Below are 16,721 nucleotides of genomic sequence, written 5' to 3' on the forward strand. Positions count from 1 at the left end.
ACAAGCTCTCTTAATAGTAACTGCTTAATTAAAATAACTGTATTGCTTTTAAATCCATACATAAGATTAACTGAAGGTCTACTGTGTGGCTGACATTGTTTTAGGCATGTCCCTGCTCTCATGGAGTTTACTTTCTAAGACAGGAGAACAGAAAATAATCGTAGTAATAAATAGTTATATTAGGAGATGACAGTAATGTAAAGAAAAATAGAGTGAGTTAAGGGGGATAAAGAGTGACAGGAGAGATGCTGCAATTATTTGTAAAGTGGGGAAGGCTTCTCTCTAGAAAGATATCTGAGCAGAGACCAAACAGAGGGGAAATAGCAATCCATGTAGCTAACAAAGGAAGAAGCAGTCTAGAAGAGGAAATAGAAAGTGCAAAGGCCATGAAGTGTACCAGGAAAAACAAGGCAACTTCTGTGGATAGAGCAGAGGGAATGGACAGGAAAGGTATCAGATGAAGTCAATTAAACAGGCAGCATGGGGTCACGAGGGCCTTCCCTGTGGCTCAGCAGTAAAGAATCAGCGTGCAATGCGGGAGACCTGGGTTCAATCCCTGGGTTGGAAAGATCCCCTGGAGGAAGGCATGGCAACCCACTCCAGTTCTCTTGCCTGGAGAATCCCCATGGACAGAAGAGCCTGTCCTCTGTGGGCTACAGTCCATAGGGTTGCAAAGAGTTGGACACAACTGAAGCGAGTTAGCACACATGGGGTTATATCTGATAGGATCTTACAGGCTATGCTAAGGCCTTTCGGTCTTTAAGTTACAAGGGAAGGCCGTAGAGTATACTAAGCAGAGATATAACATAATCTGAACTACATTTAAAAATTCTGACTGCCACTTGAAAAATAAGCTACACAGAACAAGGGTAGAAGTGAGGAAGCTAGAGGCACAAAAGACAGACTCACGTCAAACGTAAATGATTAGCCACAGGAGAAATAAAATTTCCCGGACTTAATTAATGAACATAGTGACCTAGACCCTCTATTCCCAGAGACAAGATTGCAAAAGACGTTAGCACCTGTTACATGTCAAACACAACAAAACTGTTTGCCAACAAATCAGTCAGGCCTCAGGACAAACAAAAAAAAAAAATCACTGTTTGCAAGGCAAATGATACTTCACTTACAAAAGGTCTTTCCGTAATGTACATTAACCCTTAAAACTTTATATGTGCACCCCCAATTCTCCCAGATTCATGAATGTCAAAACTCCAAAGACACAGGAATACAAACATTCTACTTCCAGGAATGGGAGACTCAAGAAAAACCCTCCCACTAAGGATTAACTAAGAAAATTTACCAAAAGATAATTAAAAGCAAAAATTTAAAAACATTTACTTGAAGGCACTGGCGGGCTAACAGCGAAGTAATGATTTACAGTCGAGGATCCAGGAGCAGCCTAGAAATAAACTCAGCCTTTGGAGGCACTCAAATGGCCAATAAAAGGGGAAAAAAGGAAAACCATCTGATTAGAAATTCAAGTACAGAAATATTAAGACCACAATAAAATGCCGCTGGACAATCACCAAAATAGCTAAAAGTAACAAAGATGCACTACTAAGTTCTGATGACCATGGAGAACACAACTTTTACACACTGCTGGTGTGAGTACAAACTGTACAACTACTTTAAAATTAAACATGTATATGCTTTGGAAGATTGCAAAGATGACTCCAATTCTCCACCCTTTCCTACAGACATTATTGCTAAAATGTGACTCTACAGCATCTCCCATCAATAATTAGAATCTATTTCCCTACTCCCTAGATTTGGCCTGTACGTGTGACTTACTTTGGCCAATAGAGTATGTTGAGAATAACAGCGTGCTGGTTCAGCCCCAAGGTGTCAAGAAGCCTTGTGCTGTTTCATGTTCCCTGTGAATCAAGCAAACAAGCCCAGGCTAACCTGCCAAATGGTGGAAGACATGAAGCACGGTCACCTGAGTCAGCACAGTGCCTAAAGCCATCGTAAACTAGCCTGCTGCCGGCAAAATGCTGACACATGAGCAAGCCCAGCTTCAAACTACCTTGCCGACACACAGACCCATGAACAATAAGTGGGTACCGTTTCAAACCACTGTTTTGGAGTGGTTCCTTCTGTAGCAATAGCTAACTGATGGTACCAGAAAGAGGTACAGCCATAATTTTAAACATAAAGTATATAACACTGTTTTTGAAATCAAACAGTGGCCTAAGGCTTAAAAAATGGTGAGCAAACTCTTAGCAAAAGCTGAAAAAGGTTTAGAAAATTTTCACTGGAGGCTGAAAAAATGGAAACTTTTGCTATGTCGTAACAAAATAAATGGAAAAACTGTGTTGCCTATAGTACTCCAAAGATGAAAAAGTTACTTAATAAACATTTAGATTTGTCTCAGATCTCCAGGCAAATGTTAAAAGTCAGCTGGTTGTTCCCAGCTGTGTATGATAAGGTAACAGAACAAAAAAGAGATGAGCTAAAGAAAAATGTGATCAATTCACAAGCAAAATTTAGAAGGAATAAAGAGGGGCCAAGACTTGTTGGGTTTAAAAATAACAACTGCTTCTTACCTCCAGTCTCTCAGGTGCCAAAACATTCTCCAAACTTATAGTCTGGGACTGCAGGCCAAATCAAAATGTAAAAACCCCTTGTAAATGTCTCTAAGAGAATAATGAAGGGGCCTACAAGACCCTCTCAGCTAAATAAAAAGCCTTCTATAGTCTGAAGGAGTTGTCTCACAGTCTGACACACCCAAAATACGTCTAGAGAAAGAAATGTTGTCTCAAAACAATTTTAAGTGTGACTTTGGCATTTATCATAACACCCAGCAATTCCACTCCCAGGCAGACACCAACAGAAACAGATGCTCCTATGCAACAAAAGGCTTGTATCAGGATGTTGATAGCAGCAGTACTCATAATAGCTAAAAACTGGCACAACCCAAATGCCTATCAACAATGTAATGAATATGAAATTTTTTAATTGTAATGAATAAATAAAATGTGATCTGTTCATATAATAATATGCTATATGGCAATGAAAATGAACAAACTGTATACAAAGCAATAAAAATAAACATCAAAAACATAATTTTGAAGCAAGCAACACAAGAAAATAATGTAACACCTTTTAAATAATGTCAAAAACAAAACAGTCAATAAAAACAAACAATATTATAGAAGGTACACTACATAAGAGGGAAAAAGAAGAGGAAACTATATAGGAGAGGCCAAGAAAACTGGAAAGCTGGCAATAAGTTATATCTGGAATAGAGCTGGATGGTAGTTACACAGATGTCAGCTTTGCGATTAACTGTAAATTTGTGTTTTATGAGCTCTTCTGTACATACATAATTCAGCATGCATAAAAGACGTGCATCAGTGAGGCCACAGGACAGACTGTAACAGCCAAAGAACCAGGAACATGTCCAGGGTCGAAGGCACGTTAGACAGAACTATTCTGTTCAAATGACATGCTCTGCAGAGATTTTATTTAATTCATGTAATCAAAGCAACACTGATTCATTCTGTCAGCCTGTTTGAGACTGAAGGTGCAAAGAGGATTCCCTGTGTTTGCTTAACGATTCAGTAAAATCTAGCAGGCACTATAATATGAGATGAACTGTCACTGTCTCTCGTCAGGAGCACCATTCACTTTCTTTTTTTTTTTTTAGTTTTTTATTTTTTAAATTTTAAAATCTTTAATTCTTACATGTGTTCCCAAACATGCACCCCCCTCCCACCTCCCTCCCCAACCATTCACTTTCAGCAATAGTTTTTTTTTTTAAGATGTGTGTTCAACAGTGATTCAAAAACTCCTGCTAAATACTATTCTTCCATCATTTATCTACTTCTTCAGAAGTTCCTTGTGAAATCTTACTGTGATGAGAACTGCCTCCTAGGCCCACTGGAGCTGAAAGCAAAAGTCCTAGACTTTTTCAGCCAGGGAAAGCCCAGAAATGAGAGAAGCCACAGAGACTGAGAGAACCTTTCCTCAAGGTTTCAGTAGGTTCCACAGCTGACAATCAGCCTGACTTTGGTGAGAAGAGATATGTGTAATACAAAATAATAATAAGCTACACTTAGAACCTTCTCTTAAAGAAAAAGGCACCATTGTTTAAAAAAGCTGAAAAATCATACATCAGAACTTGTATTTGTTCAGTTCACATTCTACAGTTTTTGAAATCTGTAACACGAAGTATAAAAGAGAGTTACAGATTGACTCAGTTAAGAGAATCTACTCATTAAACAAGAAAAAATCAGGTTGAGCTCAGTTCAGTTCGGTCACTCAGTCATGTCTGACTCTGTCACCCCAGGATTGCAGCACGCCAGGCCTCCCTGTCCATCACCAACTCCCAGAGCTGCTCAAACTCAAGTCCATCAAGTCAGTGATGCCATCCAACCATCTCATCCTCTGTCATCCCCTTCTCCTCCTGCCTTCAATCTTCCCAGCATCCGGGTCTTTCCCAATGAGCCAGTTCTTCGCATCAGGTGGCCAAAGTATTGGAGCTTCAGCATCAGTCCTTCCAATGAATATTCAGGATTGATTTCCTTTAAGACTGACTGGTTTGATCTCCCTGCAGTCCAAGGGACTCTCAAGAGTCTTCTCCAACACCACAGTTCAAAAGTATCAATTCTTCAGTGCTCAGCTTTCTCTATGGTCCACCTCTCACATCTATACATGATTACTGGAAAAACCATAGCTTTGACTAATTTCAGCTTGAATTATCGGATAGTAACTTTAATTAAATTTAATTTTTAATTTTTTAATTAAAGAATGTACCAGTTAGCTGATGTCAGTATTGGATATACTATAAGACTATTATAAATAAAACTTTAGATTTTCCTATAAATCTTTCATTGTGAAATGGGCTACAGGGTTGGTAGCATTATATTTTGAAAGACCATTACAAATCAAATAAAATGCAATTTTAAAATGCAAGCTAAAATGCTGAGCTCTGTGGTAGATTTAATCCCCCAAATATAAACACAGTATCTTTTACCCGACAAGCCCCTTTTTCAATATGACCTCAACACTTCACTTGTACAGAAGTGTGGTCAGTACCCTTCCCTGCTGAACCTGGCAGACCTTGTAACTGCTTCAACCAATAGAGAACAGAAATTATGCTTATGTGACGCCTGTGTCAAGGTCATAAAAATGTCATGCACTTCTACCTTCAGATGCTTGCTCTTGAACTGAGGTGGAGACTGAGTTAAAGCCTTAAGGGTACTGAGTACAGTGTTAGTGGGAACCTCAAAGGCCAAGAAGGCTTCCCTCGTGGCCAGGGGTAAAACACCCACCTGCCAACACAGGAGACCCAGGTTCGATGCCTGGGTCAGGAAGATTCCCTGGAGAGGAAAATGGCAGCCCACTCCAGAATTCTTGCCTGGAGAATCCCATGGACACAGGAGCCTGGCGGGCTACAGTCAATGGGGTTGTAAGAGAGTCAGACGCTATTGAGCAACTAAACGATGACAAAAAAGGCCCAGAAGGGGTTGTTGGTGAGGGTTTAAAAGTATAAAACGTGATTGGAAGCTGCAAGAAAGAGGTTCCTTGTTTCGTTTTGGAGAGAAGTTTAGAAATACTGTTGTTCGAAAATGGGAAATGTTCCTAATTAACTCAGTGACTGAAAGTGCCACTGGGCTTCTCGTTGCATATGACACATGAGAGGAAAGAGATGAACTAAAGAATGAACTTTTAGGGCTCCCCTGGTGGTCTAGTGGCTGAGACTCTGTCTGCCAATGCAGGGGACATGGGTTCGATCCCTGGTCTGGGAAGATCCCACATGCTTAGGAGCAAATAAGCCTGTGTGCTGCGACTGCTGTAAGCCCATGTGCCTAGAGCCTGTGCTCCACAACAAGAGAAGCCACCGCAATGAGTAGCCACACACCACAACTGGAGAGTAGCCCCAGCTCGCCACAACTAGAGCAAGCCCTTGCACAGCAATGAAGACCCAGCACAGCCAAAAATAAATAAATCTTTAAAAAAAAAAAAAAAAAGAATGAACTATTAGCTCCAAAAGAGTGAGGACTTGTTGGGTTAAACAATAAAGCTATGCCAAGTTACAAGCGCCTCCAGGTGACAAAACTATTCTCAAATAATGAAATGGCTTTCAGGTAAAGATCAAATCCAGAGTAGGGCTGTATGCTATGTTAAGACTTCTGAAACAGCTAGAACAGAGCCTCACAGAAATGTTCAGACTGACAAAAGACCATATAAAGTATATTTGTTTTTCTTTTTTGCTATATAACTAATTACCACGAACTGAGCAGCTTAAAACAAGACGCAATTACTAGTTCATTACAGGTTGGTAGTTGAGAGAGGCTTGGCTGGCCTCCCACTGGGTATAATCAGGTGTCAGGCAGGCAGGGCTTTTACCTGGAGGCTCCAGGAAAGAATGTGCTTCCATGCTCATTCAGGTTGATGGTGGAACCTAGCTCTTGTAGCTAATGGTCTGTGTTCCCTGTTTCTTCGCTGTCAAACAGAAAACACTCTCTTCTCCTAGGGGCTGCCCTCATTCTTTCTCACCAGTGTCTCCATCCTCAAACCAGCAACACACAGAGTGCTTCATACACCTCAGATCTTTCTGATTTCTCTTCGGCTACCAGCCATAGGAAGTTTTCTGCTTTTAAAGTGAACAGCTGATTGGGCCCGGCCCACTCAGAAAAAATCTCCATAGCTTAAATCAACTGACTTAGGACTTTAAACTTCTGCAAAAGACAATTATTTGTTTTAACAAATATATTAGTATAGTGAAAGGCCTATAACATATTTAAGAAAAATGTATGATAATAAAAGCAAAAGGTTAGGGGTTGAGGAAAATGGGTATATTGTGAAGTTCTTATCAGTGCCCGGAACTTGAGGCTAAGAGAAAAATGTGTCCCCTATTCCCACGCTTTAGTGTATATTTTAAGGGTTAGTATTTCCACAGAACATTATTGAGAAATTGAAATCTACATTTTAAGTTTAAATATTTTCTTTATACCAACCATAGAACATTACGATTTTACTCTCCTGGTTTTATGGAAGCAAATTCACCAATAATATTTTTTAAATCTACTTCTTTGCTTATGTTATTTTCAATTGAGGGAAATGCCATGTTAAACAGTTTCTCTTGACTAAGTGACAATCATAAGTAATTTTAAATTAATTGCAGTTTACTGAAACCTCTTTCACAGAACACTGCTGTGACTGGTATTGTCTCTCAAGGTCACTAATGTAACTGGGTAAAACTGCACAAGCAAATTTCAAGCCAATTTTAGAAGAGCCAAACGTCATGCTGACTTCACATGATAATTACTGATATTGCATGCTGCTAAAACTATTTCAGATAAAATTCTTACAGGACTTAAATAATCTAAATTTTTTAGAAGCAAGCCAGTGGCTGTTTTTTGTAAATAAAAGTAGTCACAGAAAATAACTTTTCTCTGGTTAAAAATACAAAACTGGAAGATACTTTCACTTAATTTTTTTGTATCTTCATTATAGATGTAACATTAGGCTGACTATAACCTTCAAATTTCTATTTTATACACACTTTCCCATAATAATTTACACTCTGGTAATTTACCTGGTGATCTGTACGTTCTGAACTTTTTTATTTTAAAAATTGAACAGGTAAAGTCACAACTCTTATGAAAGTTCTACATTCATCAAACATTCAAACTTATATTCTCCCACTTATAAGCAAAGGGGCAGGCTTTCTATTAAGTATGCAGCTTTATTTTTAGTCAGATTGTTTTACTGTATAGCTTTATTAACCTTTTTCACTTGGTTCAAACTGCCAGCGAAAGGTCACCCAGCACCAAAGAACAAAATTCAGTAAGGTCTTCTAATAGATCTAATCTTCCCTTAAACATTTTCTCCCTAAATTTATCCAAAAGATAAAAAGAATATTAAAAAAAAAAAAGGATAAGAAGGAATTATATTTTTTTATGCTTTCTACTTTCACAACTAGTTCCACTTTTGGCAAAACTTAACAATAAAAAGGCCTTATAAACAGCTTATAAAGGCCTTATAAAGAGCTAGGCATTTTGATTCTCCTGCCCTAAACTGGAAAGATCTCTTTAAGAAATGAAGATCTCAATGTGCTGTACTGTAACAGATGCTTTTACACTTCCTACCATATTTAAGGGGTTCCCAGGTGGTGCAGTGGTAAAGAATCTGCCTGCCAAAGCCGGAGACAAAGGAGAGGCAGATTCGATCCCTGGGTTGGGAGGATCTCTTGGAGGAGAAAATGGCTACCCATTCCAGCATGCTTGCCTGGGAAATCCCCTGGAGGGGGAGCCTGGCTAGCTACAGTCCACGGGGTGGCAAAGGAGCACACAACTGAGCACACACACACTGTATTTAATTCCAGAAAACCCTTGGGCGGTTGCTATTATTGTCCAAACTTTCAGACCAGAACTTAAGTTTCAATCAGGTAAGTAACCCACCCAAGATTCTTCAACAAGTCCCCAAAAGGTAAAGAGTGTGATTCCAAAGTCTGTGATCTTTTTACTACATGTCAATGCCAACTCCAAAGTCCTCCACCTTATTCTCTATTATCTATCAAATGTAATAGTTAGTTTTTAGCTGGATGGTAGAAATCACTGGGATCCAGAAGAATGTCTTGTCCCAGGACACACACTGATTTAATAAGGTGTGTATTTAGTAACAAAGACTAAACCTCCCTACAACAATATTAACAAGGGGACAAAATTAAAATTAAAATCTTCAGTCAGATCGTTTAAAATATAACAAATTAAATACCACAGTTGTTCTGAAATCTTTTGGTCCTTAAGTTAGGAGGATAATTGATTTTCTAATTATGATACTAATGAATGCGACATGTTTTAATGACCTAAAATGAAAAATTAATAGGTGATTAATACTATGAATATAAATAAAGGCAAACCCCTACTGTACAAAGCAGTATAAGTAGAGCCTACAAGAACAGAAGCCATGGGAGACAGTCATGCCTGAATCTAAATCCAATTAAAATCACTTGGCTTGCAGCAACAGAACCCTACTCAATACAAGTTGAAGGAAAACAGGGACTCATACTGGAATTCTTCAAATTAGCACCAGCTAGGTCAATATACTCACATGCCTCCCAGTCAATTTTAAAGTTAGTACCTATCATCTATACTATCTTATCCCTTCCATTTTTCATTTAGACACACTGAATATTTGTTAACCTACAAGATTTTTATAAGACTATACTTACTTGACAAATACAGAATGTCAGTGAATTTATGTTTAAGAAACTTTTCTCTCTTCTAATAGGCTCCAATCCTATAAATCAGTAAGAGATTGGTAACAGGTAGGTGACCTTCTTATTAAAGAAGTAGTACTTTTAAATTCTAAGACAAGAGAACCTAAAGAATCTGAACGCGTAAGTCAGTAAAACATAAAAGGGACTAAGCACACACGAGTCATCAGTTAATACAACACAATGACATATTTATGTGAATTTAACCACAATTCACTTATATAACTTCAACTATACACTCTGCAAACAGAGACAGAATACTAATTTAAAAATGCAAGCAATTAGGTCCTCCATTCCTTGAATGTGGGTAAGTCCTGGAGTCAGTGTGAGTGTGAGATGGAAAATGTAACCTTCTGTTTCCTCAGTCAATGCTAGCTGACGTCTCATGTGTGCTAAAGTGATTCTAGGGCTAAAAGACAAATATGCACTCCAAATCTAAATGACCAACTAAAGAAACAGCAAACAGTTCCAACAAACTTCTTAAGAACAATAATATGACTAAAACTGACTTACTAAGAAATGTTATGTTGAGAGCCCATGTGGTACTTTCCTAAGGAATTTCCTCTCCGTCCTCAAATTAAAGTCTTATCTCTACGAGATCATCACCTTCTACACTGACCTCAGAGACTGTAAAATCCATCTCTCCATAAGACTCTGTATATGTAAAAGAAAAAAAATAAAAGAAGAAACCATCTATCACTCTTTTTAACATTAATATGCAAAAAAGAAAAATAAGTTTTATAGGAAAACCTGATAGAAATGAGGATGTGGGTTAATAAAGGCACTCTTTGAATGTAAAGACTTGGGCCAATCTGAATTACGAATTGCTTAACGTAACTTAAATTAATTATAAACTATCTGAAAGAATTTTTATGTCACAGAGTTTCAATAATTAGCTAAAACTACTTGTAAACCAAACTTCCCCAAAAAGAAAATTGGAGGTGAAAATCATTCTCAAGTAAACAGGTCAAGTTTGTCCTCCATCAACTGACACAACTGACTGGTAAACACAATTTGGTCAGGAAATGTTTATACTTTCATGCAAGTGGCTACCATTAAGACGCTAAGTGTAAGGTTCAAGCTCTAAATTCAACATCTCATCAGCAATTAAATAGGATAGAATTACATACTAAAAAAAGATAAAATATTCTATAATTTCTACTGCTTCACATTTCTGAAATAGTTTCCTAAGGCCTAACTCACATTCTGACACTGACAAAAAATGATGATGTTTATACTTCTTTGTTGTTATTGTTCAGTCACTAGGTCATGTCCAAGTCCTTGTGATACCAGGCTCCTCTGTCCTCCATTATCTCCCAGAGTTGGCTCCAATTCCTGTCCATTGGGTCAGTGAGACTTACTAACCATCTCATCCTCTGTTGTCCCCTTCTCTTTTTGCCTTCAATCTTTCTCGGCATCAGGGTCTTTTCCAATGAGTTGGCCCTATACATCAGGTGGCCAAATTATTGGAGCTTCGGTACAGTCCTTCCAATGAATATTCAAGGTTAATTTCCTTTAGGATTGACTCATTTGATCTCCTTGCAGTCCAAGGGATTCTCAAGAGTCTTCTCCACCACAATTCAAAAACATCAAATCTTCAGCAGTCAGCCTTCTTTACAGTCCAACTCTCACATCCATGCATGACTACTGGAAAAAAACACAGCTTTGACTATATGCACCTTTGCCAGCAAAGTGATGTCTCTGTTTTTTATACACTGTCTAGGTTTGTCATAGCTTTCCTACCAAGGAGTATGTACCTTTTAATTTCATGGCTGCAGTCACCATCTGCAGTGATTTTAGAGCCTAAGAAAATAAACTGTCACTGCTTCCACTTTTTCCCCTTCTATTTGCCATGAAGTGACAGGACCAGATGCCATGATCTTAGTTTTTTGAAGGCTAAGTTTCAAACCAGCTTTTTCACCCTCCTCTTTTATCCTCATCAAGAGGCTCTTTGATCCTCTTCACTTTCTGCCATTATAGTGGTATTATCTGCACATCTGAGACTGCTGTTATTTCTCCCAGCAATCTTGATTTCAGCTTGTTAGTCACCCAGCCCGGCATTTCACATGATGTACTCTGCACATATGTTAAATAAACAAGGTGACAATATACAGCCTTATCGTACTCCTCTTCCAATTTTGAACCAGTCAGTTGTTCCATGTCTGGTTCTAATGGCTGCTTCTTGACCCACATACAGGTTTCTCATTGTACTCTACAATGTGGTTAACCAACAAGACAGCTTGAGGTTAGGTGACAGGCTAAGGCCTCCAGGTCCCCCCCACACTGCCTGACTGCCCCAAGAGCAAAAGAGGTCAATCAATATATCAGCTAACCTGTTACCTACTCGCACTTCAACTGAGCAGTTATAATCTAGAAAAATCCAGTACAGATTCTATTTTACTACAAGCAATGCCCTGATTCCCAAGTACTATGAGTACTTCAGCCAGACAGTCCTGCCAGAAAAGAACAGCTCTCAATGCAATCCTGTATCAAGGTCATTCTCTCACCTCTCACACTTGGCAAATGGAGATAAATCACCTACCCTCAGGAGAGTTTCATGACTATGAAAACAAAATGTTTAAGAACAAGATAAAACCGTAATGACTATCAGAACAGGCACTAGTCATGGACCTCACTAAAGACAGATGGCTAAGTAATCACTGTGGAAGCATAGTGGCTACTTTATTAAATTGTACATTATTGTCAGTCCTTCTGAGCAAATTTAAAAATGTGACTTTTGTTTATTAATTTCAAGGGTCCAATAAGACAAAGTATAAAAGCACATAGGATATATGGCATATATTAAATGGTCAATAGATGTTATCTATTATCATTATGTTTTTAATTGTTTAAATGTGGTACTACCAGACATAGTGCTTACTCTCTATGCACTGCAGCCATCAAGACACTCAGCTTTGATGAGCACTCAGCTTTGATGAGCTCCATCTACCTAGAATCTCCAGAATTCAGAAAAATATAAAGTGGCAGCACTTACAAAAGAGGCAATGAGATATATTGGCCTCTTGCAAATTTCATATAATACCATAAAGAAATTAGTTATCCTCTCAGCCTTCAAAAAGGTCCTAATCCATAAGAACTGACCCAAGGCAACTTATGAGTTTACTTCTTAAATAAACAAAATTTCCTTATGAGAAATCTTTATTTTTTTTTAGGAATTACCATTAATTAGATCCCATTTTAAAACATATTTTTAAACTTGTTCTTATTCTATGTAATAGTCCTATGCTGCTGCTGCTAAGCTGCGTCAGTCATGTCCGACTCTGTGCGACCCCATAGATGGCAGCCCACCAGGCTCCTCCATCCATGGGATTTTCCAGGCAAGAGTACTGGAGTGGGGTGCCATCGCCTTCTCCGAATAGTCCTATAGGTAGTACTTAACTCATAAAGAACATCTGTACCATAAAAGAGAAGTGTAAATACACTTAATGGCAGCAGTCTTATTATATTATTAGTCATTAGCATGCCAACCTAAAATACTTAAGGACGTGACTATAACTAACTTATAAGTGAATACACAACACCCATCTCAAAGCTAAGAATCTACAAGTTACATCTAAATATAAATTTGTCAATAATCTATAAATTACTTACCTGTCTACAGCAAAATATTTGATAAATCTAAATCATTCAATCAAACTACTTTAGGTACACGCTTACAGTGTTCATATTTTCTTGTACTTTATAGAGTCAAAGAAAGTCAACATACAGTACAATCAGTTGAAAAGTAGAGAAAATACCCAAACAAATAAAATGTGGATAAAAATCTAAACATTATTTACATGAGGCAGAAGAAATTTTCATTTCTTAAAAATAAGACTATCCTATAACTGCTTCCCTGGTGGTTCAGTGGTAAAGAATCCCCCTGAAAATGCGGAAGATGTGGGTTAGATCCCTGGGTGGGGAAGATCCCCTGGGTGGGGAAGATCCCCTGGAGAAGGAAATGGCAACCCACTCCAGCACTGACTGGGAAATTTCACAGACCGAAGAGCCTGGCAGGCTACACTCTATGGGGCTGCAAAAGAGCCAGATATGACTTAGTGACTGAACAACAAATCCTATAACCAGTGACAGATTTTTAGTAGATTATTTCTTCTCTTATTGAAGCATTCACAAATAATATCATCCTCCTCTTTTCTTAACTAAAAAGGATGATTATAGTATGCCTACCTCACTGGAGTGCTTTGAGTCTCTGTAGAGTTTTGAGCCTTGTAGCTAAAAGCTACCAAGTAAATAAAAGTATTATAATTGAGAAGACTGATATAAAAGCCAAGATGGTTTAATATAATAGAAAATTACATTTGTAATTGGCACAATGCCATACTATCCCTGTGGACTTGTTCTTTCAGACCACATACTCTATAAAAGGTCACTGTGGGTGAAAAAAAAAAATCCCACAGGGAGTTCAAGTAGACTATAACGTAATATTAGTAATTAAGGAAGTGGCATTCTTGCTCTATATTCATTCGGGAATTTTTTCTACTAACTAAAAGAAAAGAAACAGTAATTTGTTAAAAAAAAAAAATGATGGCTACAGATAATTCAATCTCAATTCCAAAAGCCTGGTTACAAAGGACAATATCATAACACTGAACAATTTTTTAAGTAAGAGCAAAATACTATATAAGCCATCAAGCCAGTACTCAACTGTCTTCTAATCTTTTCCTAAAAATATTTTCCAGAATAACTTATGTTCCTCACACAATGTTAAACTACAGCACTTCAAATTCAAATTCAATTACACTAAGTTCCTACTATGTGATAGTCATTGTAATAGGCATTTCAGAGATATCTCATGTAATTCTATCAATAATCTTAAGAGGCAGGTTTACCAAGCAGATGTTCAAATTGAGAAATTTACTGCAGAAAAACTCGGATTTTTGACCACAGTCTAAGAATTTAAACTCAATCATCTCACTTTAAATCTTATGTCCCCCTGCCCCAATTCTGTCAGACTAGCATCTCATCTGGCTATGCCACTAATCAAGTGATAAATCATTTAACCTCACTGGGCCTGAGTCTTATCAGTAAACTGGGAGGGTTAAACTATTCCTAGTCCTCTCTCCCTAAATGCACTAGTTTAATCCTTTTAAAGTATACAAGTCAGTGGCTTTTCTTCCCCTAAGAAAAAGATTTTTAAGGTACATATATATATGCCAAAGCCTCTGACTGTGTGGATCACAATAAACTGTGGAAAATTCTGAAAGAGATGGGAATACAGACCACCTGACCTGCCTCTTGAGAAACCTATATGCAGGTCAGGAAGCAACAGTTAGAACTGGACATGGAACAGCAGACTGGTTCCAAATAGGAAAAGTACTACATCAAGGCTGTATATTGTCACCCTGCTTTATTTAACTTCTATGCAGAGTACATCATGAGAAACACTGGGCTGGAAAAGGCACAAGCTGGAATCAAGATTGCCGGGAGAAATATCAATCACCTCAGATATGCAGATGACACCACCCTTATGGCAGAAAGTGAAGAGGAACTCAAAAGCCTCTTGATGAAAGTGAAAGAGGAGAGTGAAAAAGTTGGCTTAAAGCTCAACATTCAGAAAACGAGGATCATGGCATCTGGTCCCATCACTTCATGGGAAGTAGATGGGGAAACAGTGTCAGACTTTATTTTTGGGGGCTCCAAAATCACTGCAGATGGTGACTGCATCTACATAGCACATTAAAAGGCAGAGACATCACTTTGCCAACAAAGGTCCGTCTAGTCAAGGCTATGGTTTTCCCAGTGGTCATGTATGGATGTGAGAGTTGGACTGTGAAGAAAGCTGAGAGCCAAAAAATTGATGCATTTTAACTGTGGTGTTGGAGAAGACTCTTGAGAGTCCCTTGGACTGCAAGGAGGTCCAACCAGTCCATCCTAAAGGAGATCAGTCCTGGGTGTTCACTGGAAGGACTGATGCTAAAGCTGAAACTCCAATACTTTGGCCACCTCATGCGAAGTGTTGACTCACTGGAAAGACTCTGATGCTGGGAGGGATTAGGGACAGGAGGAGAAGGGGATGACAGAGGATGAGATGGCTGGATGGCATCACTGACTTGATGGAGGTGAGTTTGAGTAAACGGGAGTTGGTGATGGACAGGGAGGCCTGTCATGCTGCGATTCATGGGGTCGTGAGAGTCGGACACGACTGAGCGACTGAACTGAATATATGGTAGCATGAATCAGGACATCATTTCTTTTTATGGCTAATAATACTCCATTTATGTATATACTGTTGATTCATTCATCCATTGATGGGCATATTTAAGTTGTTTCTACCTTTTGGGCTGCTATTACGTACTACTATGAACATGCAACCCACTCCAGTGTTCTTGCCTGGAGAATCCCAGGGACGGAGGAGCCTGGTGGGCTGCCGTCTATGGGGTCGCACAGAGTTGGACACGACTGAAGTGACTCAGCAGCAGCAGCAGCAGCAGCATAAACATGCATGTAGATGTACTTATTTGAATCTTGTTTTCACTTCTTCTGGGTATATATCTAGGAGTGAAACTGCTGAGTCATTTGATAATTCTATATTTAAATTTCTGAGGAAGTAACAAACTACTTGCCATAGCGGCTGCACCACTTTACATTTCCGCCAGTGATATATGAGGGTCCTAATTTCTCCATATCATCACCAACACTTATTTTATTTTTTTAGTGATAGCCATCCTAATGGGTGTCAAGTGATAGCTCACTGTTTTGTGTATCCCTAGTGACTAATGATGTTGAATATCTTTTCACGTGCAGGTTGGCAATTAGTATACCTATTTTGGAGAAATGCCTGTGCAAGTCTTTTACCCATTCTTTGAGTTGTTTATCTTTTTGTTGGTGAGTTTTAGGAGTTCTCCACATATTCTAGATAGAAATTCCTTATCAGATATATAATTTGCAAATATTTTATCTCATTCTTTAAGTTATCTTTCCTTTTTCTTCATAATGTCCTTTGACACACAAATTTTTAATTCTGATGAAGTCCAATTTATCTATTTTGTTGTGCTTTGGGAATTATATCTAAGAAGCCATTGCCAAATCTACCTAAGATCTCTTTTTTTGCTGGAAAATTCCATCAGCCTTTGCTCATTCTATAAATAAAGTTGCATATGAATAATTTTATTTGTTTTACTGCTGCGAGTTATTAAAGGGTGATTTGGGGAGCTTTTATTATATTGCCCTTACCAAAGAAGTGGCAGTATTTTAAGTTTGGATAAAATTGCCCTTTAAAAATGGATAGGTTGGAACTCCTTGAGATAAAATGGAGTAACTCTGAAAGAAATTGCACTTTTGCTTGTTTATTAAAAAAAAAGAAGAAAGAAGAAAGAAGGGGAAAGAGGGGAAAAGAAAGGAAAGGAGGGAGCAAATTCTCTTCATTTGAGAAAGTCATCAGTTAGTAATCACACATAGACAATTTTAAAAGTCACCTTAAACTGTATGTTGAAAACATGATTATTAGAAAAAAAAAAAGTTTATCCTG

The 16,721-nt window shown here is 38.2% G+C and overlaps 1 protein-coding gene across 6 annotated transcripts in view; it reads right to left on the minus strand.

Moving 5' to 3' along the window:
• The window catches only part of COMMD10 (COMM domain containing 10), a 180,467-nt gene that overhangs the window by 122,572 nt on the left and 41,174 nt on the right, over positions 1–16,721 (minus strand). The window contains exon 6 of one of the 6 annotated variants that reach the window (XM_042250338.2): positions 6,205–10,876. The exons of 4 other annotated variants lie outside the window; for them this stretch is intronic. In XM_042250338.2, coding sequence (XP_042106272.1) covers positions 10,847–10,876 — 30 coding nt within the window. In that variant the 3' untranslated portion in view covers positions 6,205–10,846. Of the gene's footprint in view, positions 1–6,204; positions 10,880–16,721 lie in introns of those variants that run through there. One more of the 6 variants, XM_042250339.2, reaches the window with a different exon arrangement.

This window comes from Ovis aries, chromosome 5 (genome assembly GCF_016772045.2).
Source record: "Ovis aries strain OAR_USU_Benz2616 breed Rambouillet chromosome 5, ARS-UI_Ramb_v3.0, whole genome shotgun sequence".
NCBI lineage: Eukaryota > Metazoa > Chordata > Mammalia > Artiodactyla > Bovidae > Ovis > Ovis aries.